At 32.3% G+C, this 25295-nt stretch overlaps 2 protein-coding genes across 2 annotated transcripts; one reads left to right on the top strand and one right to left on the bottom strand.

Moving 5' to 3' along the window:
- Positions 1 to 219: 219 nt before the first annotated feature.
- On the bottom strand, positions 220 to 2207 carry LOC114332361 (pupal cuticle protein C1B-like). Its single transcript, XM_028282147.2, has 2 exons — positions 2091 to 2207; positions 220 to 518 (listed from the first exon to the last, which is right to left on the bottom strand). Exons 1-2 carry the CDS (start codon positions 2100 to 2102, stop codon positions 315 to 317), a joined length of 216 nt encoding a protein of 71 aa, XP_028137948.1. The 5' UTR covers positions 2103 to 2207; the 3' UTR covers positions 220 to 314.
- Positions 2208 to 23719: 21512 nt separating this feature from the next.
- LOC114332360 (pupal cuticle protein C1B-like) lies at positions 23720 to 24980 on the top strand. Its single transcript, XM_028282146.1, has 2 exons — positions 23720 to 23800; positions 24688 to 24980. The coding sequence occupies exons 1-2, from the start codon at positions 23789 to 23791 to the stop codon at positions 24889 to 24891; spliced, it is 216 nt and encodes a 71-aa protein (XP_028137947.1). The 5' UTR covers positions 23720 to 23788; the 3' UTR covers positions 24892 to 24980.
- Positions 24981 to 25295: the final 315 nt, after the last annotated feature.

The following is a 25295-nucleotide window of genomic DNA, read 5'->3' as shown; positions in this document are numbered from 1 at the left end:
GACGTCCGGATCAACTGTTACCCAAAAAATTCGTGTTCTACGGGTCAACAGAAATAAAAAAAACTTGGGTAAGTCCATCTGAATAAAGGAATAAAGGAGGCCGTTGTACCCCCTGGCGACAGGACTATATCTTTATTTTGAACGTTTCAGCTGTGTCAACTTATAAGACTAGCAAATGACTGAATGAAAAATGTTTAAATAAAAAGAAACAAAAAAATATTGTTTTCAATATCATTTATTTATCTTAAAACTAATTTGTTTAATCCATTTCCATCGCATATATACATGACCAAAACGACAATATCCTGATTAAATCAGTAATAAGCCAGTGGTGCAGAATAAGCTAAAGAACCATATCCAGCGGAGTAAGCAACTGGGGCAGCATAACTGGCAGCAGCGTATGGATATGAGTAACTGCTAACAACAGCTGGTGCGCTGTACGCAGCTAATACTTGTGGTACTGGTTGGGCCTTTGGTGCTGCGAAAGCTAGAGCCAAAACAGCGAACAAGAAAGCGAACTGAAAATAAAACAAATATTAACAAAATGGAATGCCATTGTTCTGGGAACTATGTTGTGAAGAGAAAAGTTTTTGTAAAGATTTATAATACACATATATTTAAAAATTCATAGCGATGATCCTTTGGTAAGTTTGCAATCAAGAAATTAGCTAATGTGTTACCAAACTATCTGGCCAGCCTAGTTGTTGAACGAGTATTCAAAAAGTTGGGTTGACTTGAAAAGAAAATAGGAACAAACGGAAAGGAACTACATAAACTAATATTTGCTATATTATACATAAAGTCATGATAACGTACTTTGAATAAAATATATAAAACAAAAGAAGAACCTGAAATATACTGTTTTGGAATATTAAAAAAAAAATGTTTCAACTATATCGGGTTTTTAATCAATTTATCCTGTCAATACTAACATTATGAAGCTGAAATTTGGATGCTAGCCACGAAAATAATACCATATCTTGAATTGACACAAAGGCAATAGAACAGGAGAATCTGAGTATATCTTAACGAGATAAAATTCAAATCGACTGCATAACAAGAACAAAATAAAAATTGAAAATTCCTTTAAATAGCCACAAGAAAAAAAAAATATGGATGTGGAGAAAAAAGGTTTAAAACTTAGTAGGACAAAAACAGAATATTTGGAATGTTCATTTAAAGATGGGGTTACTACAAATAAAATGGTACAAATAGTTTTAAGTATCTAGGATCGGTATTACAGAGTAATGGAGAAATAGATGGAGATGCATGCAGTAGAATTAGGGCTGGATGGATGAAGTGGAAAGAAGCGAGTGGTTTGTTGTGTGAAGGGAAAATTATATTTATAAAAAACAGCCATATGACCGGCTATGATGTACTGAAGGGAACTGAATGTTGGGCAGTGAAAGAAAGAGGAACAACGAATGCATGTGGCGGAAATGAGAATGCTTAGATGGATGAGCTGAGTGACAAAAAAGGATAAAATTAGAAATGAGTATATTAGGGGAAGTCTAGGTGTGGCACCAAATGATGCCAAAATGAGAGAGCATGGGTTGAGATGGTTTGGTCATGTTCAACGTAGAGACGTTAATCACACATTACTAAGAATAGCTGAAGTGCAGATCTCTGGAAGGAGTAGGAGAGGAAGAGCAAAGAAGACCTGGGAGAGACGATAAGGCAGGACATGTTGGTAAAGGGATTAACATTGATATGACATAAGATAGAATTGTGTGGAGAGATGCAATTAGGGAAGCCGACCCCGCATAGGGATAAGGCAAAGAGAATGAGGATGATTGAAGTGAGAAGTAGATTTTAAGAAGGAATAAACAAAAATTATATAAACTCTATTTGAAAAATGTATAAAACATAAACTTAACTTCATCTAATAATGTACCTTGCTTAACCAGAAATATACCAATATCCAAAAAAATATTAAAATTGTAATTGACTATTGCCCAGTACAGAAAGTGAACAGATAAACGTAATAACAGAATCAATTAAATAGAAAATATGACTTTTTTAATAATAATCAGTCAAATTATTTTAATAAAGTGAAATTATTTATTTATCAAATGTAGATAAATACTTACAATTTTGAACATTTTGAAATGTTGATTTGATTTATCACAAAGACAAATTATAATTCTTCCAATGGAGACCTTAGCTTTTATACAAAAATTAGCCCACTTATATCCTCTATGTAAATTTCGAATGTGATCCAATAAATACTAATGATTTTTTTGTTCATATTGTTACAGTTTTTTATAATCCTTCAAGGATGTTAACAAACTGATTGACATTCTGAAAATGGTTTTAATTATAACAATATGAGATATCTAAAAGAAATAGCTATGGATATTTCTTTCAGAGGTTACATTTAATATTAGGTTTATTTCAAAGAAATTTGAAAGGAACATACATACTTTCTTTTTTTGTTACATTTTCTCAATTTTGTGTTGAACAAAATTAAAGTTATATAACTTTTCACGAATCTTATACATTTTTACTAGCCATTCTTCAAACATTTTTTTATTTCATGTTCTTTATTTAATTCTGGTAGTAAAAAATGGAATATGTCTTTTTCTGCTCTGAGGCTGAACTCATTGCTAGGATCTCAGATGATGAGTTCAGGAAGAGATTGACATTCTCAAACTCTGAGGGTAGAAGAGGTAAAGGACGATCACGTAGAAGATGTATTGATGATAAGAAGAAATCCTTTAGACTATGAGGGTCAGAGGATGGAGTGAAGTTGCCAGGGCCGAGAGGGATGAGCGGGCCCCGGTAAGAAGTGAAAATCGGGCCCCGGCACAAAGTGAATAGCGAAAAAAATTGTTTAAGTTTTATAGAAATAAAATTATGAATGATAAATAATAATAAATATTTCAAATAAATATAAATTTTATTAAATTTTGATTATATTTTTTAATATTAAAAATATCGGTGCCTTTCGAGTTTTTTGATTGGCAAAGATAAAGATGTCTATAATTTTCGAAAAATCGCATGATTTTACGAAATCATTCTCAATGCACAAAGTTGCTAGGCCAGTTAACCGATCCTTTTCCATTTTAACTAAAGAAAAAGGAAACTAAAGGACCTTTTCCCTTCTGGGACTATCGCCGGTAATGTGCAAAATATTCTTGACGCTAGAACGACAGATGTTAGGAAATAATGATTCCAATTTGGGATGTCTAATTTTATTTAAGTAAATCTATTGGAGAAAGTTGAGATTCACAAATATTATCTTTGTGTATCGCTCTAAAGTTTTCTTTATAAAACTCGCAAAAAATATATCAATTTTTTTCTTAATATTGCCGTTTCTTTATCTAATCTTTATCTCAGAATGTCCATAAAACGTTAAATAGCGAAGTTGCTTATTATACAATCTACGAAAATATTAAATATTTCTCAGCAAAATATTGCGTCGGGCCCAAAATTATCAGTCGCCTCAATACTAGGCCCTATTTTTCAAAGTAGAGGTGAAAGCCATATTAAATATAGCCGAGTATTAACTAAATGCATTGTGCACATAGAGTCTAGGCGCCAAATAGAGGTCACCGTGTCCTTTTCAATTCTGATGGACAAACTCAACGGTTTCTTATGGATTTTTGGCTGCTGATTACGAATTTCGAGGGTGGAATTCGATCCGAGTGGTCAAAAAATTGTTATAAACAATTTAATTGTTTATAAATTGTTTATAAGGCTCTGGCTCATAAACTAAAAGAGATAAAAAAGAATGTTTCAAATAAAATTTGTTCGTTAATAAAAAAGAAGAAAAAAAACGTTTACTTAACTTAAATCCAACAATTAGAACTCAAGATATTGTAAAAGTAGTGCACAATGCAAATTTCAAATTACAAAATAACTATTTTTCGAAGCTTTTTTTTTTCTTCCTTATTGGCTTTGGATTACTTGATCCATTCAGCCACGATAGATAATAAATTACTGTTTGCTACAATATTCCAAATATAATACATTGCATTACATAATACATTAGGTACATGTGCGCACATATAATACTTATGCACGCACATACATACATACATATGTAGAAGTGGAAACATTTAATTGACCAGTAGGTATACTCCTCATTCATGGCCCTAACCAACTTAAATTAATTTACAAATAATTAAATCGACAAAAAAAAACTACATGCTAATACTAAATACTAATACTAAATGCTAATAAATATGTTTTTTTTACACAGCGATAAGGCTTCAACCCGGATCAACCCCGCGGAGGTTTACACCCTCTTTGTGTTTTTAATTTTTTTTTTCTCTTTTTTATTTTTTTATAATTTATTATGCTTTTTTTTATTTATTTAATTATTATTTTTTTTTTAATAAGATTTAATTTTTTTTTACATTTTTTTTGTATACATATTTTTTTGTATAATTTTTTTTTTTTTTTTTAATTTTTTCAATATAAACTTTTATACAATTCTATTCTTATTACCTCCCTGCAAAATCTACTTAATGAACTTTCACAGGGAGACAATATTACATAATAAGGATAAACATAAAAAAACAATAATTATTGCTAAACACATTCAACCGGACTCATTCAGTGCAAGTTAAATTTTCCTCTTAGTCCTTTTTAAAAACTCCCAGATGATTTGTTTAATTTTAGAATTTCTACGAGACAAATATAAAAGAGAAGCATTATTTTGTGGGAAAGGTATTTCTTCTTGAACCAGATTGTGCATCAAAAACTTAATTGCAACATCATTATGTTTGCATCCAAACAACCAATGATTAATATCGTCAACATATCCATTGCAATCGCAAAGATCTGATTCGGATAGGTTAAATCTATAGAGGTATGACTTGACAGTGGCATGATTAAAGAGACATCTAATAAACATGGCATATATATTTCTATTGGGATAACTTCTGATAGCAAAAGGCTCAGTAGGTAAACTAGGATGAATTTTGGTGTAGAGATTGTTGCTTCGATTGCAGAAAGCGTGCCACTCAATATCCCAATTTTGTTTCAAACTTTTCTTGCGAGTAGCTGTTAGATCGCTTCTATCTAGCCAAGTTATTTCCGATCCTTTTAAGATTGCCTCTTTAGCAAAAAAATCTGCTTTTATGTTACCGGAAATACCAATATGTCCTTTTACCCAGACGAAAGTTACAGAAGTCTGTTTTTCCAGTAGCTTTAGTTGGTTTTCTAAATTTTTGACGACAAGGCTATTTTTATATAAATGTTTACGTGTGTTTTCTAGAGCTAATAACGAAGATCTTGAATCTGACATAATTACAACTTGCTTGTTAGAAATTTTTTTGTTGACAGCCCATTCTAGAGCTTGATAAATCGCGAACATTTCTGCAGAGTATATGGAACATTGTTTATCTAACTTGAACATCAAGGATTCTTGGTGATCCGGAATATATACAGCACATCCAACTCCCAATCTTGATTTTGAACCATCCGTGAAAATCCTGCATGGATTATCAAGCTTGGCTATATGTTGCTGAAAGTCAACTGGATTCTCACTGTCAAAACTTGGGAACCAAACATTAACATTGGCATAAGATATATTAAAACTCGATTTAAAGAAAGTTAATTCACCTGGACTGTTTAGGTGCTGAGAAACGTTCGAGTATGCCACTGCTAAAATAGGAGAATTCCTGTTGTGCCACCAATTGTCGACAAGATTAGAAACAGAGATGTCACATATTTTTTGTAGTAGTTCAGTTTGGTTGTAAGATTGGCATTTAAGAAAAAATTTTTCAGCCAAAAATAGTCGTCTTAAATGTAAAGGAGGCTCCATGGATTCAGCTAAAAGATTCTCTATAGGCGTAGACTTGAGCGCACCTAGAACTAACCGCAGAGCCTTATATTGAATGCGATCTAGTTTTTTAAGGCGACTGTTTGTGGCAGATCCATATAGAATGCTTCCATAGTCGAGAATGGATCTGGTATATGCACGATAAAACATTAAATTAATTTTAGGGTCAGCACCCCATCGATAGCGATTAACTACTTTAAGAATATTTAAACTTTTCTCACATTTTATTAAGCACTTATTAATGTGTTCATCCCATGTTAACTTGGTGTCCAATGTAATACCAAGATAAGTGTAGTGCTTATGAACGGGTATACTTAGGTTGTTAATCATGATGCTGGTCATAACAGGTAAGCGATGTCGCGTAAAAAACACCACCGCTGATTTATTTGCAGTAAGGTCAAATCCTTGTTTAAAAAAATACTCTCTTGCATCACCCAGTACCATCTTAGTTGAATTAATACTTTGTTGGTACAACTTATTCACATTGTAAAAGCAGAAATCATCTGCATATTGTAATATACTGCATCTAATTCCTATACTGTGGAGATGTAGAGTGTATAGATTAAACAACAAGGGACTGAGGACTGATCCTTGTGGTAAACCTTGATGCACTACTCTTGGGCCAATCAATCTATCATTACATCTAATAAATACCTGTCTATTAAGGAATAGGTTTACTAATACATAAGCACACAAAGTTGGAATACCTATGTGCTTCAGTTTTTCGAACAATAGATTTAAATTGACGTTGTCATAAGCCCCAGAAATATCAAGAAAAATGGCAGATAGATAATTATTATTTGAATATGATAATTTAATATCAGTTGTTAATTGAGAAACACAATCAATAGTTCCCTTGTTCCTACGAAAGCCATACTGAGACACTGGAAATATATTTTTGTTCTCACACCACCATTCTAATCTGCTTTTCATAACTCGTTCAAATGTTTTAAGCAAACAGGACATGAGAGAGATAGGCCTTAAGTCGGTACGCTGGTTTAGTTTGGGTATAGGAATAACCAGGCATTGTTTGAGGGCGTCACAATGATCTCCTTTAAGTAGAATATTGTTGTATATTTTGCACAAATAATATATAGAAATTGCAGGTAGGTTTAATAGCATACTATAGTTAATGCCGTCAATACCAGGGGCTGTATTTTTAGAACTCTTGATATTTGCTTTAAGTTCGTCAGCTGAAATGGGGGTTAGTAAAAAGTGGTCATTAGTAGAGATGCTCGGCATAAATAGTGGTAAATGGACATAATCCGGAGAGATTTTTGTAAAGAGCCTTTCTACCATACATTCATCATTAGCGGTGTACTTTTTGTTACCTTGAATTTTGTTTACCCTTTTCCAAAGCTCTGAAGGTGAAGTTTGCCTAGTAAGTGAGGAACAAAACCGAGCCCAACTAGATTTAGCTTTTGAGCGGAAAGTTCGTTTACATATAGCTTCATTCTTCTTATATTCCATGAAGTTTGAAAGGGTGAGATTAGATTTATAAATTTTAAAGGAATTTTTTCTAGCGTTAGAAGCAGTGAGGCATTCATCATCCCACCATGGTGGCGATTTGAAAGATTTGACTGACGGTTTGATAATTTTGAAAGATTTGTTGGCTGCATCAGTAATAGAATCTAATAAAAAGAAAATCATTTCGTTTGTTTGGTTTTTATTTGGTTCGTGTCTGAAGGCACTTTCTACGTTGTTTCTAAAATTATCCCAGTTTGTCCAGTCAATTCAATTTCGTAATTTTTAAAATTAGTTTCTACATTTGATGAAGAATTACAATAGTCAAGGATACTCTGTTTGATTAAATTTTTGAGTGAAGCACTGAGCTGGCCTATAAATATATCAAATTCATTACGGGGCTCATGGTTTCCAAATTGAAATACAGATCCCGAACAGAAACTGGTCGGGTATTCCCTACGCACAGGAGGAAAATTAGGAGTTGTATCAGTAGTCTTCCTTTTTTTGGGGGGGTTATCGTTAGGGGGGGCTATATTCAGATGATTATTATTTTTATAAGTAGTGGTGGAATTCGAGGGTTTAGGGGAGGAGCTTTTTAATGGAGGAAAGTCTGTGTCACAGGTCATTAAAGGTGCAAATTTATTTTTTTGGACTAAACTGGAATAATATGGATTTTCAAGAGCTTTTTCGGCTTCTTTAAATGAAATATTTAAGTTAGCCATAGCTTCTTTAGTCTTTTTTTGTTTTAAATATTCGGGACATTCTTTATAAACTGACTCGTGGCTACTATTTTTACAATAAACGCAAAATGTAGTACATTTATCGGGACAATCAGTGTTGCCTTCATTACCGCACTACTTACATCTTTTTTTTGACTTGCATTGAGTCGTTGAATGGCCATAACGAAGACAGTTGAAACATTGCATAACAGGACTAACATATATTTCAACTGGACACCTAACTTTGTTGATGTAAATATACTGGGGAATTAATTTACCTTCAAAGCTAATAATAACCAAAAATGAATAACCATTTTCAATTTCGTTGCAAAACGAAAATACAGCCGAACCATATTCCAGTCCAATCAGAGAGTGCTGCAAGCACCTCTACCGGTTTCGAAACTTATTAGTCTCTCATCAGGAGGCACATATGCTGCTCTCCCTGATCCAACCAAAACAAACCCCAGCGTGCAGTCCCGAATTGCAACGAACGAAATAGTCTTCTTAGTCTTCTTAGAACGACTTAGTCTTCTTCTAATAATAACCATTTTTCTAGGAACTCTTTCTGATACACCGTCACTTTGAACTATTCTAGTCATTCTATGAACTTTTTTTATTGGAATATTAGATTTAATAGTATTAAGTAGTGCACTCTCAGTTAGAGTAGTGTCCACTCCGCGAACGAGACCCTTTTTTCCGTTAAATAATTTGGAATATATGCAATTAGGTTATTTTTTCCGAAAAAATCTTCAACTACTAATTTATTCGCAACAGCACCTGAATTGACTTGAATTTTAATGCGATTTTTACCTACACTAACAATTTCAATAATATGTTTATCATAACTAGATAGCGAAAGTAGTTTTTCTCCAAGTTTCATTGGATGCAAACGACCGATACTCAAATTTATGTGTTGAACAAATATAAAAAACGGACCAGTATCATTTAAACTAAATCGATTAGATGAATTAAATTCCTGACTTTTTTGAATAGTATTTGTTTTATTTGAAGTAGATGTCAAGTTTATGGTATCATTAGTACTTTTACTAGTATCATTTAAACATTCACTATGAGAATTATTCTGATTTAAATCATTTGTCTGCATAATTATAACGCTCTCATCTGTGAACCCAATATTTTCTACACCAGGATCTGGTGGATCCTTTCCATTTTTGCCCACGGACATCCCGGGGCACGAGCGACGTTCAAATATAAGTATACAGTGCTAGTCAAAAGTCCGTACCCCCCCTCGTATCTTTTGAACGGTTATACCTATAATAGTGAAATTTGGAGGGAGGAAATAAACGGACGTAAGCTTCTTAACTAGTCATGACAAGTGACGTAATAGTGACAGATGACTTTACAGCGCCACTGTGACAGATAATTTTAAATGAGACCTTATGGCAAGTGATACATCGTTTGAAAGGTATTGAAAATACCTATTCAGTCATACTAATTTTGTTTGAATTTAAGCTAATTTTGATAAATAAATAAATAAATATAAAATTGTAGTTTCGCATTTAATTAATAAAAATTAAAAATTCCGCCTATGATTACTTGTCAAAAAGGTTTACGTTGACATAAAAACTACTAGAGAATTGAAAAAGTCAATTTTTTTGACAAAAAAACCATAGGCGGACATTTGAATTTTTATTAATTAAATGCGAAACTACAATATTATATTTATTTAATATATTCACCAAAATCAAAATCAACTTAAACCCAAAAAAATTAGTATGACTGAATAGGTATTTTGAATACCTTTCAAACGAGGTATCACTTGCCATAAGGTCCCATTTAAAATTATCGGTCACAGTGGCTCTGTAACGTAATCTGTCACTATTACGTCACCTCTCATGACTAGTTAAGAAGCTTACGTCCGTTTATTTCCTCTCTCCAAATTTCACTATTATAGGTATAGCCGTTCAAAAGATAAGAGGGGGGTACGGACTTTTGACTAGCACTGTATAAAAAAATTTCTACTTACAGTACAGTTGTCAAATAACAAAACTTAAAATATACGGAAAAACAAACAAAATCGGCTAAACACTCTGTAGAATCTCTTGAAACACACTTTAATACTTCACAATCGATTTGAGTTGAATGAAAAAAGACTTTAGAACTAACTAAATCTACAAATTTTCCCGAGGAACTCTTAAATTTGTCTAAACACTTTGACAGTTTTTTTGACGTTGTTTCCGAAGCTTTATCAATCGTAACTCGGTTTCTACGCATGCAAATGGGCCTTAGAAGATCTAAGTTTAAAGTTTAATAAATATGCTTTCAAACAAAGTTTGCTAAATTACTTTGTCTTCATTTGTTTTAAAGTTATATCCGATTGAAGTGAAAATTTTCTTAAACAATTTGTACATTAATTTGTTAATTTGTTTATAAGGGTTTCAAACAAATTTGAGCTATAAACATTTATACTTTAATTAATAATAATAATGATAGAAGAACTCAAAAGGAACATTTTGAGCTTAAAAAAAATGTTCGTATGTTTATTTTTGGCCAAGATATCCATATAGACCAGTAAGGATCTGTGAAAAAAGATTTATTTTTGGATGTGAGAGGTGGCATTCGGATTTTTGCAGATAAAGTTAGGTGATACCTTCAGTAATTATAATTGACTTATTCTCCTTCTCAAATATGCCCGGAACATAAATAAAAAAATAAAAAAATTTAAAAATTTCGAAAAACATTGACTTTTTTTTGCTTTCTTTGCTTACAACTTTAAAACGATTCGTTTTGGAACAAAGTCGTACAGATATAAAATAAAGATAATTGAATTTTGTATGATATACGATTGGTCAAAAATGTCTTTACGTATTACCTTTTCTGCAATAAAGCAATAAATACAAAATAAGAGGGCAAAATAGCTGTTGTTATTTAATGTTTTTAACCACTTTGGTGGCACTTAAAACCTTAGTAATTCGCTTAGGAAATTCTTTGTAATATACTTAAACCGTGCACCAAATTTCATTAAAATCGACCTAATAGATTTTGCATAATAAATTTGCAATCTAAATGTTTTTAAAAAAGTTCAAATTTTTTAAAATCTTTCTGAACAAAAAGTAGACCATTTAGAAGTTGTCTAATTTTTTTACATATAAAGAGGTGCTTTACCTATCTAATACACTTTACAGAATTAAAATCGGATTATTTAAGGGGTCTCAGCAATGTTTTAAACTTATAAACAATTTTTTGGCTTATAAACAAATAGCTTTGTTTAATAATAAAAAAATTAATTTTTAGCAATACAAATAATTAAAACCGGTATAATTTGACTTAGACTTTCAAATGCTTTCAGCAGAATTGCTATTTTATTTTTTAATCAAAACTTATTCGCGTTCAAAAATTGCAATTTTTCGATTTTCTGAAAGTTTCACTGCGTTTATCTCGAAAACTATGCATCCTACGAAAAAACTTGTAAGAACATTTTTTGCTTAGAATTACCCAAGAAATACAAAAAATATTTTATTTTGCGAAAAATCGATGTTATGTAATTCCTCAAGTTCTTTGTTTATAACAATCTTATCGACATCCGGATCAACTGTTACCCAAAAAATCGTGTTCTACGTGTCAAAAAATACATAAAAGTCTTGGATAAGTCCATCTAAATAAAGGAGCCCGTAGGACCCCCTTCTGGCCAAAGCACTAATTTGTTTATAAGCCAAAAAATTGTTTATAATATTAAAACATTGCTGAGGCTGCTTAAACAATCCGATTTCAATTCTGTAAAGTGTATGAGATAGGTGGAGTGCTTCTTTATATGTAAAAAATTGACAAGTCTTTATATGTTCTAGTTTTTGTTGTGCAAGATTTTAAATAATTTTAATTTTTTAAAAAAAGTTTAGATTGCAAAATTATTATTCAAAATCTAGTAAGTAAATTTTAATGTTTGGTGTACCGTTTTAGCATATTACAGAAATTTTCTAGGCGAATTAGTAAGGTTCCAAGTGTATCCTAAGTGATGGAAAATCATTGAATAAAGACAGGCTTGTTTTGCCCCCTTATTTTATATTTATTGATATTTTGCAGCAAGGGTGATAAATTAAGACATTTTTAAGTAACCGCATCTGATAGAAAATTCAATTATCTTTGTTTTATTCCTATACGACTTTTTTCCAAAATGAATCGTTTTAAAGTTAAAAGCAAAAAAATTAGAAAAAATATTAAATTTTTTGAAATTTTTAAATATTTTATTTTTTTTATTAATGTTCCGAGCATATTTGAGAAGGAGCATAAATCAATTATTATTAACGAAGTTATCACCTAACTTTATCCGCAAAAATCTAAATGCCACCTCTCACATCCACCTAAAAACAGATCCTTACTAGTCTAATATTTTAATAGCGCGCTCTGAGGCGCGAGATTCGCTCACCGCGTAAAGGTTCACGCGCTAACTTCTCGATGCAAATTATAATATCTATGTATATATACGTTATGTTCATTTTTCATTTTTGAAGATCCTAATTAAATTTTATCCTATAATTCTTATAGTTAAATCATCAAATCGTCATACTGTACCTAGTAACACCTTTCATTCTATTTACTTTGTCTTCTATTTTTTGTACTAAATGAGAAAAAAACATTAAAAACTAATATTTCAGAAATATAACTAAACAGTAAGTTGATATTATTTATTAATACTATTTTTACAAACATTATCTTTTATGCATCTGCATCGCGATATATAGAGAATCTCAGCTTTTTTACTTCTGCATAAGTCCTTAGAGCAAATTTTACAGTAACATGGTGGTACTAAGTCTGTTCTTATAGGCAGTAAAACTAAAACTTTCTGGGGTCTCAGAGTCTAATTATCTATATGATATCCATATAAAGTGGATCTAGTTCTTTTGCAACATCATCAAGACACGTAAATTGTGTGTATGCCGCCACAGCATAAATGCTCGTCTTATATGCAATGATGATGCTATAAAAGAACTCGATTTATTTTTATATAGATATTACATATTGGCGTATTTGCATGCGTAGAAGCCGAGTTACGATCGATAAAGCGTCGAAAAATACTTACATATTTTACTGTGAGCCGATTTTGCTCCTCACAGCGCGCCATTAAAATATTGATATCTTGACGAAAAACAAACTTACGAACATTTTAAGAAGCTCAAAATATTCCTTTTGAGTTTTCCTATTATTATTGTTAATTAAAGTATAAATGTTTACAGCTCAAATTTACTTGAAACCCTTATAAACAAATTAATGTACAATTTTTTTAAGAAAATTATAAATTCAAACTGGTATAACTTTAAAACAAATGAAGATAAAGTAATTTAACAAAAAAATTGAAGAATCTCAGATGCAGAATCCACCAATTTAATAAATTAAAATGGCAAATAGTATTTTAAAACTGAGATTTTTCGTGTTTGAAAGTTCTTACTGGTACATCCTTAATCTGCGACTTTTTCAATTAATAAGAGAGCAGACGACGAATATAGAAAACGAAAGGGAAACGATCACATTTCGCTTTCATTCGTCTAGGAAAAACGGACAGCAGAGTAACTTTCAGTACTCAAATCCGAGTAAAGGAAATAAAAATAATAAATGATGGTTTTGCTTGGTTTCGATTCAGAGGGTTGCACACCAGCTAGACAGGCACTGTTTCTACCCTTTCAGGCGTCATCAGTAGCTTTCGAAAGTGTGCCCACCTCTGAACCGAAAAACAGCTCCACCATCATTTTAAAGGGAATCTGAAAAATAATTCAAATTTCCCATCAGACGCGATACAGCGACATCTACTAAAAAATTGAAGAATCTCAGAGGCAGAATCCACCAATTTAATAAATTAAAATGGTAGATAGTATTTTAAAACTGAGATTTTTCGTGTTTGAAAGTTCTTACTGGTACATCCTTAATCTGCGACTTTTTCAATTAATAAGACAGCAGACGACGAATATAGAAAACGAAAGGGAAACGATCACATTTCGCTTTCATTCGTCTAGGAAAAACGGACAGAAGAGGAACTTTCAGTACTCAAATCCGAGTAAAGGAAATAAAATTAATAAATGATATTATTTTTAATTTAACAAACTTTGTTTGAAAGCCTATTAACGAAGCTTCTTCTTAGGGCTCATTTGCATGCGTAGAAACTGAGTTACGATCGATAAAGCTTCGAAAAATACTTATTTTGCAATTTGCAATTTGCATTGTGCACTAATTTTAAAATATCTTGAGTTCTAACTGTTTGATTTAAGTTTAGTAAACGTTTTTTTCTTTGTTTTTTATTAACGAAAAAATTTTATTTGAAACATTATTTATTATCTCTTTTGGTTTATGATCCAGAGCCTTATAAACAATTTATAAACAATTAAATTTTTTATAACAATTTTTTGACCACTCGGATCGAAATCCACCCTCGAAATTCGTAATCAGCAGCCAAAAATCCATAAGAAACCGTTGAGTTTGTCCATCAGAATTGAAAAGGACACGGTGACCCCTCTGGCGCCTAGACTATAAAGTGCATATCTAATCTAGAGTGCATATTGTAGAAAAATCTAATCCTGGACATATACATTCAGACACGTCAGATATAACATTATTCAGCTAATAATGGAAAAATCCTAAAGTCGTGGAAAGACGACAAATAACCAGGCTGCGTAACATCAAGGTTTGTAAAGAACAACACCTTTAAATCTCAATAAGAAAAGCACAGGGTATATTCTTCTTAAATGAGAAGATGTAAGATATATTCTGGTCAAGTTATGGATATGCTTAGTAACGCTTGATGTAATGTGTAAAACGGAACAGGGGTTGAAGAAAAACAGATAAAACAGTCAAGGTCTTACGAAACTGTAAACAGAGAAATACTATAACTTTAAAATGTGGATCAGAAAAGATCCTGGATAATTGATGAGATCCTGAAATTAATGGACGAAAGAAGAAAGAAAAAAGTAAATAGATAGGGCTATGAATATACATTGTGTTCATATGTTATACAATGGCATGTGTTCATTTAAAAAGAAACCCCCTTAAATATTTCAGAATTGTGGGAAATTAGAAAGAAATGCAGAGATAGGTCAATTTTTGAATTGAGGCGCTCAGAGCAAAAGTGGCCTAACCCACAACCCATAATTAGCGTGGAAGAGTGGCTCAAGCAACCAATGCTCCCTAGCCAATGTGGCTCCCTTAAATAATGGATAGCTTTAATACAGTGTGTCCACGGATGGGGTGCCCAAGAGGAAAAACTTTTTTATTTTCAATTTTAGCGAAAAATGTCATTCTGGATAAAAAGTTTTGCTTGTTCTAAAACCTCATAAAATGAAATAAAATTCAAGTTTTTCAAATCTTGCTTAATTTTATAGCCAATTTTATGTAAATCCCTATAAATTTTTGCACTAAGTTCGAAATTGTAACAATAATAACTTGGGAGAACAACCCTTTCGCTTCTCTGAATTATAAAATCAGATTTTGTGGTTCTCCTTGAATCATCAAATTATTTATTAATTAAATAATTATTAATCCAATAATTTTAATAATGAAATTTATCACAAGATAAATTCTTTATTAACGCTTAACATGGTCGAAAAAAATTACAATTCACAAATTATTTATCGGAGTTGACAGTTACTAAGCTACATTGTGGCTTGGCAACACTAGATTATTGTTACAATTTCGGACTTAGTGCAAAAATTTATAAGGATTTACATAAAATTGGCTACAAAATTAAGCAGGATTTGAAAAACTTGAATTTTATTTCATTTTATGGCATTTTAGAACAAGCAAAACTTTTTATCAAGAATGACATTTTTCGCTAAAATTGAAAATAACACTGTGGACACACTGTATAATAAAAGCGTTTTAGTGAAATTGTGGATTGTAGTTTAGGCCACTGTTGCTCTGAGCGCTTCAATTTAGACTTACTTTTATTTTGGATAATAGCATACCTTACAACTAATAGACCGGTCTAGTTAGTCTAAAAAATAGGAGTGAGGCTACAATAATTACCATCAAGCTGAAAATTGGCAGGATTGTTCAAAATACCATCATAAATGAAATCTAAAAAGTCTTCATAAATCCGACCCCTGCTACAAAATTTACGTGGGGTCAAAGGTCACCAAATATGGTTTTTAGCGATTTTCAGCGAAACGGTAAGTTTTATCGTAAAATTAGTTCTAACAAAAAATGTAGATTAGATAATTATCTGTAAAAAATATTTTAATAGTTTTTTTCCTAAGAGGCACTGTTTTTGAGATATAACGATTCAAAGCCCGTCCGCACATGGAGCGACGCTCGAAGCACTCGGCTCGATTCAAATCGCGTAGATTTCTCCCTGCCACTCAAGTTCCTTCGTTGTGGTATTGGGCTCCGTACACGAGGCGTTTACGATTGCAAAATCTCCTCGGCTTGTACGACTCTCGTCTCTTGCGATCCGTAGTGCACGAGAAAGTTCGAGTGAGACGCACGTTTTTAGTCATAATAGGTAGTTTATTTTATTTGTTTCCTTCGTTTTTTGTTGTTTTTTGCGCTGAATGAAATTTTACTTTTATTTAAAGATCGGTGCATATTATGTTCATTGATTGTAGTACTACCTACTAACTTTGTGGAAATATATTGTTTGTAATATAAAATTCTGAAAACATTGAACTTTTGTTTCTAGGTGTTTATTATAAAATTCGTTGGGGAAATAGAACCCTCAATTGTATAATGTTCATTGTATACAAATGATACTAAAAATGTAACAATACCGTACTTTTTACAGATCTAAATAGTCGTTTGGGTTGATAAATAAAAAAGATGTGAGCAAACTGAATCGACTAGTGCGCGGAGAGCAATCGCTTGTGCCGCAGGGTTCGTACAAGACGAGCAAGACGCGCGAACCTCGAGACCTGTTTTCGATCGACTCATGTGCGGACGGCCTAAGAGTTGGAAGACTTCTAATCGTCATAATATATGTATTAGTACACCAGGTATATACATCACTGAAGCTGTAATACAAGTAAACATAATATTCTACGGTCAACTTAACTTATATTACACATAATACTATAAGATTATAAATATGATAATGTTTCTACTATACAGCTTGCGGTCTACCGAGGGATGCAATCCATAAGCTGTATTATATTACAGTGCCAACAAAAAAATCTTTACAAAGTGAATGTAACGCGAAAATAATAAGAATTATTTGAATTTTACGGCTTAATCCCAACAAAAATACACAACAATACAACAAATAACAAAGTATTAACTTATAATAATTCTTTTTATTTATGCGCCTTAGTTCAATTTGCAAAGATGGGTTTTGTCGGAATAAACACGTTCGTCAGCTAATCTAATCACTCTACCTATTCTCTTCTCCGAAGGGTTTGAACATATTAATGAAAGACAACTTTCTAGGCAAAATGTTTATTGCTAAGTACTAATAAATACTTATGCAAATTACAACGTAATTTTCCTGGGTGGCGAAATCCTTCAGGTAGATGACACCCTCGAGGTATTAATTAGTCTTGAGTACTACTCCGGAGTGAAAATACGTGTTAAACCTATATTTTTTTATCGTGTATTTCGTGTTATTTTCATTGTTATAACAAAAATGTCAGAATATTGTTTTATTTTTTAAAACATAAGATGTAGATCTTTGAAACACACTCAGTGAACCAAAGATCCAAGGTTATTGGTTTAACGACCACTCGTACGAAATCAAATAGATAAAATAGAGAATGTGGAAAAATCCCCTTACGAACAATTCACACATCCACCATTTCGGGCTGGGAAAAAATTTTCGAATAGAATCAAAGATCCAAACACCAGTTCTTAGAAATGTGTTTCGCCCTCTTCAACCTCTCTGGGCTCGTCGGTAAAGACAAGAGGTTGAATATCTTTAGACACATTCTAATCAAAAAACAACATTCGAGACCTAGACATAGAAGGTGCGTAAGTCTACGCACTTATTCTTTGATTCTATTCGAAAAATTTTTCCCAGCCCGAAATGGTGGATGTGTGAATTGTTCGTAAGGGGATTTTTCCACATTCTCTATTTCATCTATTTGATTTCGTACGACTGGTCGTTAAACCAATAACCTTGGATCTTTGGTTCACTGAGTGTGTTTCAAAGATCTACATCTTATGTTTTTAAACATATATTTTACTTACTTTAAGTAATTAGGGAATTAAAACTTGAGACTGTCATTGTCGGATTGTTTTATTTGCGCGTATTTGCGCGTATTATTTGACGTAATGATAATTGAAACAGCCATAGAGCAATTCAATTTAACAAATACAACTGTTGTTGTAGGTGAAGATGTACACTTGCTCGTATTACTCACTGGTAGAACTCCAATCGAAAAAACTATCTTTTTTTTTAACCTGGAAAAGCTCAACACCAATCGGAAATATATTCATCGAAAAGTTTATCTACTTTTGCAAAATGTCAAAATCATATATAGTCTAGGGCGCATCTGTTTTGAGATGGAAGTTGAGAGGTGACTCAAATTTTTTTGCAGAAATTGCTTGAAAATAAATCAAATAATAATATTTGAGTTATCCTTCCTCTCAAAAAGGTCCGGAACATTGTTTAAATAATCAAAATGTCAAAAATTGAAGAAAAAATTCGATTTTTTTTTCGTTTTTTGATTATAACTTTAAAAGTATTCATTTTCGAGAAAAGTTGTACTGACATTAAAGTTGCGTAATTAAATTTCCTACAACATAGAATTGGTTAAAAATTTAAAAAATAGTGACCCTAGTTGCAAAATAGCAATAATTGCGAAAAAACCACACAAAAACAAGTATTCGCATTTTACGTTTTTCAACCATTTATGCTACACTTAGGACCTTCATATTTCACCCAGAAAAACTTCATGATACTGTAAAACAATACTGTAAATTTCATTAAGATCGGTTCAATAGATTTTGCAAAATAAATTTTGCAATCCAGCTTTCGCAAAAAAAATTCATTTTTTTAAAATATTACAGGACTGAAAATAAAGCAGATGGCAAGTTGATATTTTTTTTGCTTATAGAAGTGTAGTGTACCTTTCATTTGCAATTTTCAAAATTAAAATCGATTAATTACTACGGCGTCAGAAAATTTTTGAAATAAACAATAATTTTTGGTGCTACGCGCAGGACAGCGGTGTTCGATTCACACAAGTTGATTTCCACCAAAATTTCTTCCAATCATTATCTAATATATTATTATCTTACTCTATATTTTGTTGTATTTTAATATTTTAATTCCACAAAAATCAAACTAATTTTATTATTGTTAAATAATAATAAAAGTGTTATTTCAAAGGATAGAGTATGTGTTTTTATTTTGCAATAAACAAATTTATTTATTTATATCGAAATGTAATAGAAATTAAAATGTATCAGTCATTATCAAAGATCATTGGAATGCCCAATCAGAGCAAACTATCCGCTGTCATGCGCGTAGCACCAATATTTAATGTTTATTTAAAAAACTTCCTGACGCCGTGGTGTTAATCGATTTTAAATTTGCAAAATTGCAAATGAAAGGTACAGTATACTTCTATAAGCAAAAAAATTTTTAACTTGCTATCTGCTTTATTTTTAGTCCTGTAACATTTTGAAAAAATGAATTTTTTTTACGAAACCTGAATTGCAAAATTTATTTTGCAAAATCTATTGAACCAATCTTAATGAAATTTAAAGTATTGTTTTACTGTATCATAAAGTTTCTCAGGGTGAAATATGAAGGTCCTAAATGTAGCATAAGTGGTTAAAAAACGTAAAATGCTAATACTTGTTTTTGTATGTTTTTTTCAAAATTATTGCTATTTTGCAACAAGGGTGGCTATTTTTTAAATTTCTAACCAATTCTATATTGTATTAAATTTAATTACGCAACTTTTATGTCAGTACAACTTTTCTCGGAAATGAACGCTTTTAAAGTTATAATCAAAAAACCAAGAAAAAAATCGAATTTTTCCTTAATTTTTTGACATTTTGATTATTTAAACAATTGTTCGGACCTTTTTGAGAGGGAGGATAACTCAAATATTATTATTTGATATATTTTAAAGCAATTTCTGCAAAAAAATTTGAGTCACCTCTCAACGTCCAAATGTACTAATATTTTTACAGATGCGCCCTGGTCTAATACTATTTTTACACGCAATAACTGGCTGTGATACGACATCTGCATTTTTCAGGAGGGGTAAAACGACCGTTTGTAAAATGTTTGAAAAACAAGATTTACTTGAATGTGCTGAAGTTTAAAAAAAAACTAATTCAACTCCACAAGAAGTTATTTCCAACGGAATTAGCTTTCTTCTCTCTATGTATGGAGCGCCTAAGAAAACTACGTGCTTAGATAAGTTTCGATATGCATGTTTTTTTAAAAGTACTCGAAACAAAAAACAAGTGCAGTTATCTTGTCTTCCTCCAACCTCAGCGGCTGCTCATCAACAACTTTTTCGGGTATATTACCAAGTTCAAGTGTGGCTTGGTTATCAGCTAGATCCAAAAGACTGGAGATGGAAATTAGTCGACAGTTCATTAGAACCAATTCAAACTTTACTTCCCCCTGCGCCGGAAAAACTCTTGAACACAATTTTTTGCAACTGTAAAAAGGGATGTAGCGCTAAATGTGGTTGCAAAAAAGTTGGACTGTTTTGTTCGGTAGCATGCACTAATTGTCAAAACCGGTCGTGCTCCAATGTTGAATCACCAACAATTGAGGATTCATTTGATTCTATCGAGGAGCCATGCGATGTGTCATTATTGGGACAATTTACTTGCACCCAGGATGAACAAGAAGAAGAAGAAGAACAAGAAGAAGAAGAACTAGAAGATGAAGAAGAGGAAGAAGAACAATGAGAAGAAGAACAAAGGAAGCAGAAGTATTAGAAAATTATGAACCAGTTTGATAAATTTCCCTTTTTTTTAATTTATACCGCTTTATATAAAGTTTAATCATTTTTAACCCTTGCCAATATCAATTATTAAATAGCTTTAAATTAAACAGAATCATAACAGATCCGTGGAATAGGCCTACTGGGGAAACCACGTTAAAAAACGCGCTAAGTACACTACCTCAAAGGTGGTGTGGAAACGTGTGCGCATATTATGACGATTACCACTTTTTGAATCGTTATATCTCAAAAACGGTGGCTCCCAGGAAAAAAAGTAATAAGGCATTTTTTATAGATAATTATCTAGTCTACATTTTTTGTTAGCACTAATTTTACCATAAAACTTACCGTTTCGCTGAAAAGCGCTAAAAACCATATTTGGTGACCTTTGACCCCGCGTAAAATTTTTAGCAGGGGTCGGATTTATGAGGACTTTTTAGATTTCATTTATGATGGTATTTTTAACAATCCTGCCAATTTTCAGCTTGATGGTAATTTTTGTAGCCTCGGATGCGTAAGTTGACCGGAATATAAACGTAGATAATGAATTGATATATTAGGTATTATCGAATGGCCTCGTCGTTCACCCGATGTGAATCTTAAAGATTATTTTTATTGGCGATATTGAAAATATAATTCACAAAACTATACCTACTAGCAAGTGTTGCAGAGCTAAGACAAATAATAATTATCGATGAATTTCTAGATAAATATGGGAAAATATAATAGACGGTATCGTTTATGAAACTGCAGTAAACTTTTAATTATTATGTTTTGATTTAGTTGTACACAGTGTGAATTAAAAAACTGATTAAGATGATTAATTAGGCAATTCTAGGCCATTCTTTTACCTTTTAAAAATGTTGCTGACGATACATACAATAGAAGCTATTATATGCCGTTAAAGTGGAATTGTAGACTAGGGCATTTAGAACAAAATAAATCGATTTTTAATACAGCACCTAGAGGGTTACAACTTTTTGCATTGTGCTTATGATCATGTCAAAAAAAAATCTACTAGAGAAAATGGGTGGAAATGCATAGTTGAATTTTAAAGTGCATAAAATGCATCCAAAAGTGCATAAATATGTCAAAATAAGCATAATAAGGGCCAGATTTTGATACTCTTAAAGTTTTTGGGGTCGCTGAAGACGAATAAGCCATCAGAACCAATCACCGGAGAACCTGGTGCCCAGATTCACTGCTAAGGCACGTCATCTGAAGTTTAGAGGGTTTCCGGCACGGTTTTGGGGTCGCTGAATAAGAATATGCCATCAGAACCGACTTCCGGTCACCTGGTGCCTAAAAACCCTCCACACTTCAGAATATAACATGCCTCAGCAGTGACCTTGTACACCATATGTTCCGGGTGTCAGTTCTGATGACGTATTCGTGTACCGAAAAGACCAAATTCATGATCATCTCCAGAAACTTGGATTTACTTGAAACTCCACCATAACACTGAATACCAAGTTCATTGAAAGAATGAGCAAATCTAAATACCTGGAAATGTGGTTTTTGAAGAATGGGCATCGGAGAGGGAAGAAAATTGTCGCATTGCGCAAGCTCCACAAGCTTTCCTAAAATTCACGATGTTACTGACCTGTTCACAGTTCGATCTTCAACTGAGACTAAGATTTACTAAGTGCTACGTATGGTCGGTGCTGCTATATGGCGTAGATGGCTGGATACTCAAAACGAGGGATGTAAACAAATTAGAAACCGAAATTCGGAAATTAGAAAAGAATTCGAAATATGGCTTCTATATAAAAATACCATGGACGGCGAAAGTCACAAATGTAGATGTCCCAACAGAGTAACCTGGGTTATTCTAAGGGGGGGTTAAAACTACTGGAGGGCCTCTGGGGGTATGGAATAGTAATGTGATCGCTAACATCCATTAGTGGCTTTGCATATGAAGAAGAAGAAGAAGAAGATTCATATCCAGCGACCCCAAAAACCGCCTAGTAATCTATTTGCATGCATTCAAGGCAGAAAACCTTCGAAACTCCAGAAAATAATGTACCTTAGCAGTAATCGTGGGCACCAGGTGCTCCGGGGATCAATTCAGATGGTGTATCGTATTGAGTAGCCCCATGAACCACTCGTGTAATCTGTGTGCACCAAGTTAGTGCCTAAATCCCTCGAAACTCGAAGATGGCGTGTATCTAGACACGAGGTGCTCCGGATGTTGGTTCTAATGGAGTATTCGTATTCAGCAACCCCAAAAATAGCCCCAGTAATCTGTTTGCATCTGTCTATTCATACTTCACCATACTTCTATTATCAGTCCATCTATCTCTGCATTTTATCATTTTCCCCCTACATAATTTTACTCAAAAAAGTAATTTTGTTACATAGGCTTCCCAACGTAGAAGCCCTTCATTTCGATACACACATTAGTTTTATTTCTTTTCCTTACTTCTGTTGGAGCTTTTGAGTTTTATCATTCTCTTTTCTTTCACGCCAACAGAAGTAATCAGTTTTGTTACATTGGCATGAATTTCAAATTGGCAGCAATTTAAAAAAAAATTATTGACTATTCGTGTATTGTTCCCTCGAATTCATATGTCTGCAAATTTTCATTCATTTGCATTGAAGAAAAGGCAGTCAAATTAACGTCTAAACATTTCACCCAAACGATTGAACTAAAGAAAGGCGTTTAAAAATATATATGTTTTTTGTAATTTTTTAAGTGCTGTAATCTGCTGTAATATAGCCGTAGCTATTCCTTTCAGGGATCTAATATTAACATTATTAAAACGATTTTCAGAATGTCAATCAAATTGTTAACATCCTTGAAGGATTAGTAAAAAACTGTAACAATATGAACAAAAAATTCATTAAAATTTGTTGGACGCATTTGAAATTTACATTGACGATATAGGTGGGCTAATTTTTGTATAAAAGCTACGGCCTCCCTTGGAAGAATTACCATTTGTCTTTGTGATAAACTAAATCAGCATTTCAAAATGTTCAAAATTGTAAGTATCTATCTACATTTGCGACTTAAGTCATTTCACTCATTTATTATTACTTTTATCTGTTCATTTGCTATACTTCACATTTTACAATAGTAAACTAATTAATATTTTAATATTTTTTGTATACCGATATTTTGAGCTTTTATATTTTACATTTTTTATTTGACTTTATAAAATTATTGTTCATTCTTTCTCAAAATCCACTTTCCTCTTAGCCATGGATCATCCAAAATTAGATATAACTTTCGCTCATGACTCTCAAGTAGGTTCCCAGTTCAAATTTAATACTGAAATATTTTTTATGACATCATACTACCTTGTAGGTGGTGTATTTCGATTCCTTTTCCTACATGGGGTCTCTCGTAAGGATTTAATAATTTTCTTACTCCATCTTTTGTCCTGTCATCTTGCAATGTGTCCTACAAACAATCACTGTCGTTTTCTGGCTATTTCTGATGTAATTAATTTTTATTATGTTTGTCATTCAGTCGTTTTACTTCCTTCTCGTTAATATATACATCGCTTGTTCCATTGCTCTTTATGTCACTTTAAGATATGACATCATTTTCTTCTTTAGTATCTAAGATTGAGCTATATACGTTACAATTGGAAGGATGAATTGTTTAGAAATCTGATACAGTTGAAACAGATTTTTTTGCTTATCTTAAAAAAGCAGTATATCCCAGGTTCACTCATTCAAAGACCAAGTTGACTACATAGTTTAGTAGCACATTAGATAATTTCTTGACTTCAAGATGACCAAAAGGTCGTCATTAATATGAGTTTTTCAAATAAATATAAAAAACGTTTATAAAGAACTTTCCTCTTCACAACATAGTTAACAGCAAAATTGCATTCCATTTGTTTAATATTTGTTTTATTTTCAGTTCGCTTTCTTATTCGCCATTTTGGCTGTAGCTTTCGCCGCACCAAAGGCTCAACCAGTACCACAAGTACTAGCTGCGTACAGCGCACCAGCTGTTGTTAGCAGTTACTCATATCCATACGCTGCTGCCAGTTATGCTGCTCCAGTTGCTTACTCCGCTGGATATGGTTCTTTGGCTTATTCTGCACCACTGGCTTATTACTGATTTAATCCGGATATTGTCGTTTTTGGGCATGCGATGAAAATGGATTAGAAATTATTAGTTTTAAGATAAATAAATAATATTGAAAACAATATTTTTGTTTATTTTTAATTAAACACCTGTAAGAAGTAAACGAATAGTATCAAAAGATAAAAAAAACAAATATTTTTCAGGCAATCACTAAGGCAGACTGCCAAGATTATAGTCCAGGAACCGAAGCTTTTCAGCTTACAATTTTTACAGAATGGATCGATTTGCTTGAAATTTTGAGAATAAGTAGTGGATAGTCCAAGGATCAAAATCTATATGATGCCTTGGCGCTTTTACCATGGGGGTGGTTGGCACCCCACCTTGTGGGAGGAAATTTTTTATTATATTTTGACCGCAAAAGTTGATAAAAATATTCA

The sequence above is a fragment of the Diabrotica virgifera genome, chromosome 5, assembly GCF_917563875.1.
Source record: "Diabrotica virgifera virgifera chromosome 5, PGI_DIABVI_V3a".
Taxonomy (NCBI): domain Eukaryota; kingdom Metazoa; phylum Arthropoda; class Insecta; order Coleoptera; family Chrysomelidae; genus Diabrotica; species Diabrotica virgifera.
The sequence above is the reverse complement of the archived record's forward strand: the minus strand, read 5'-3'. Positions and strand labels throughout refer to the sequence as shown.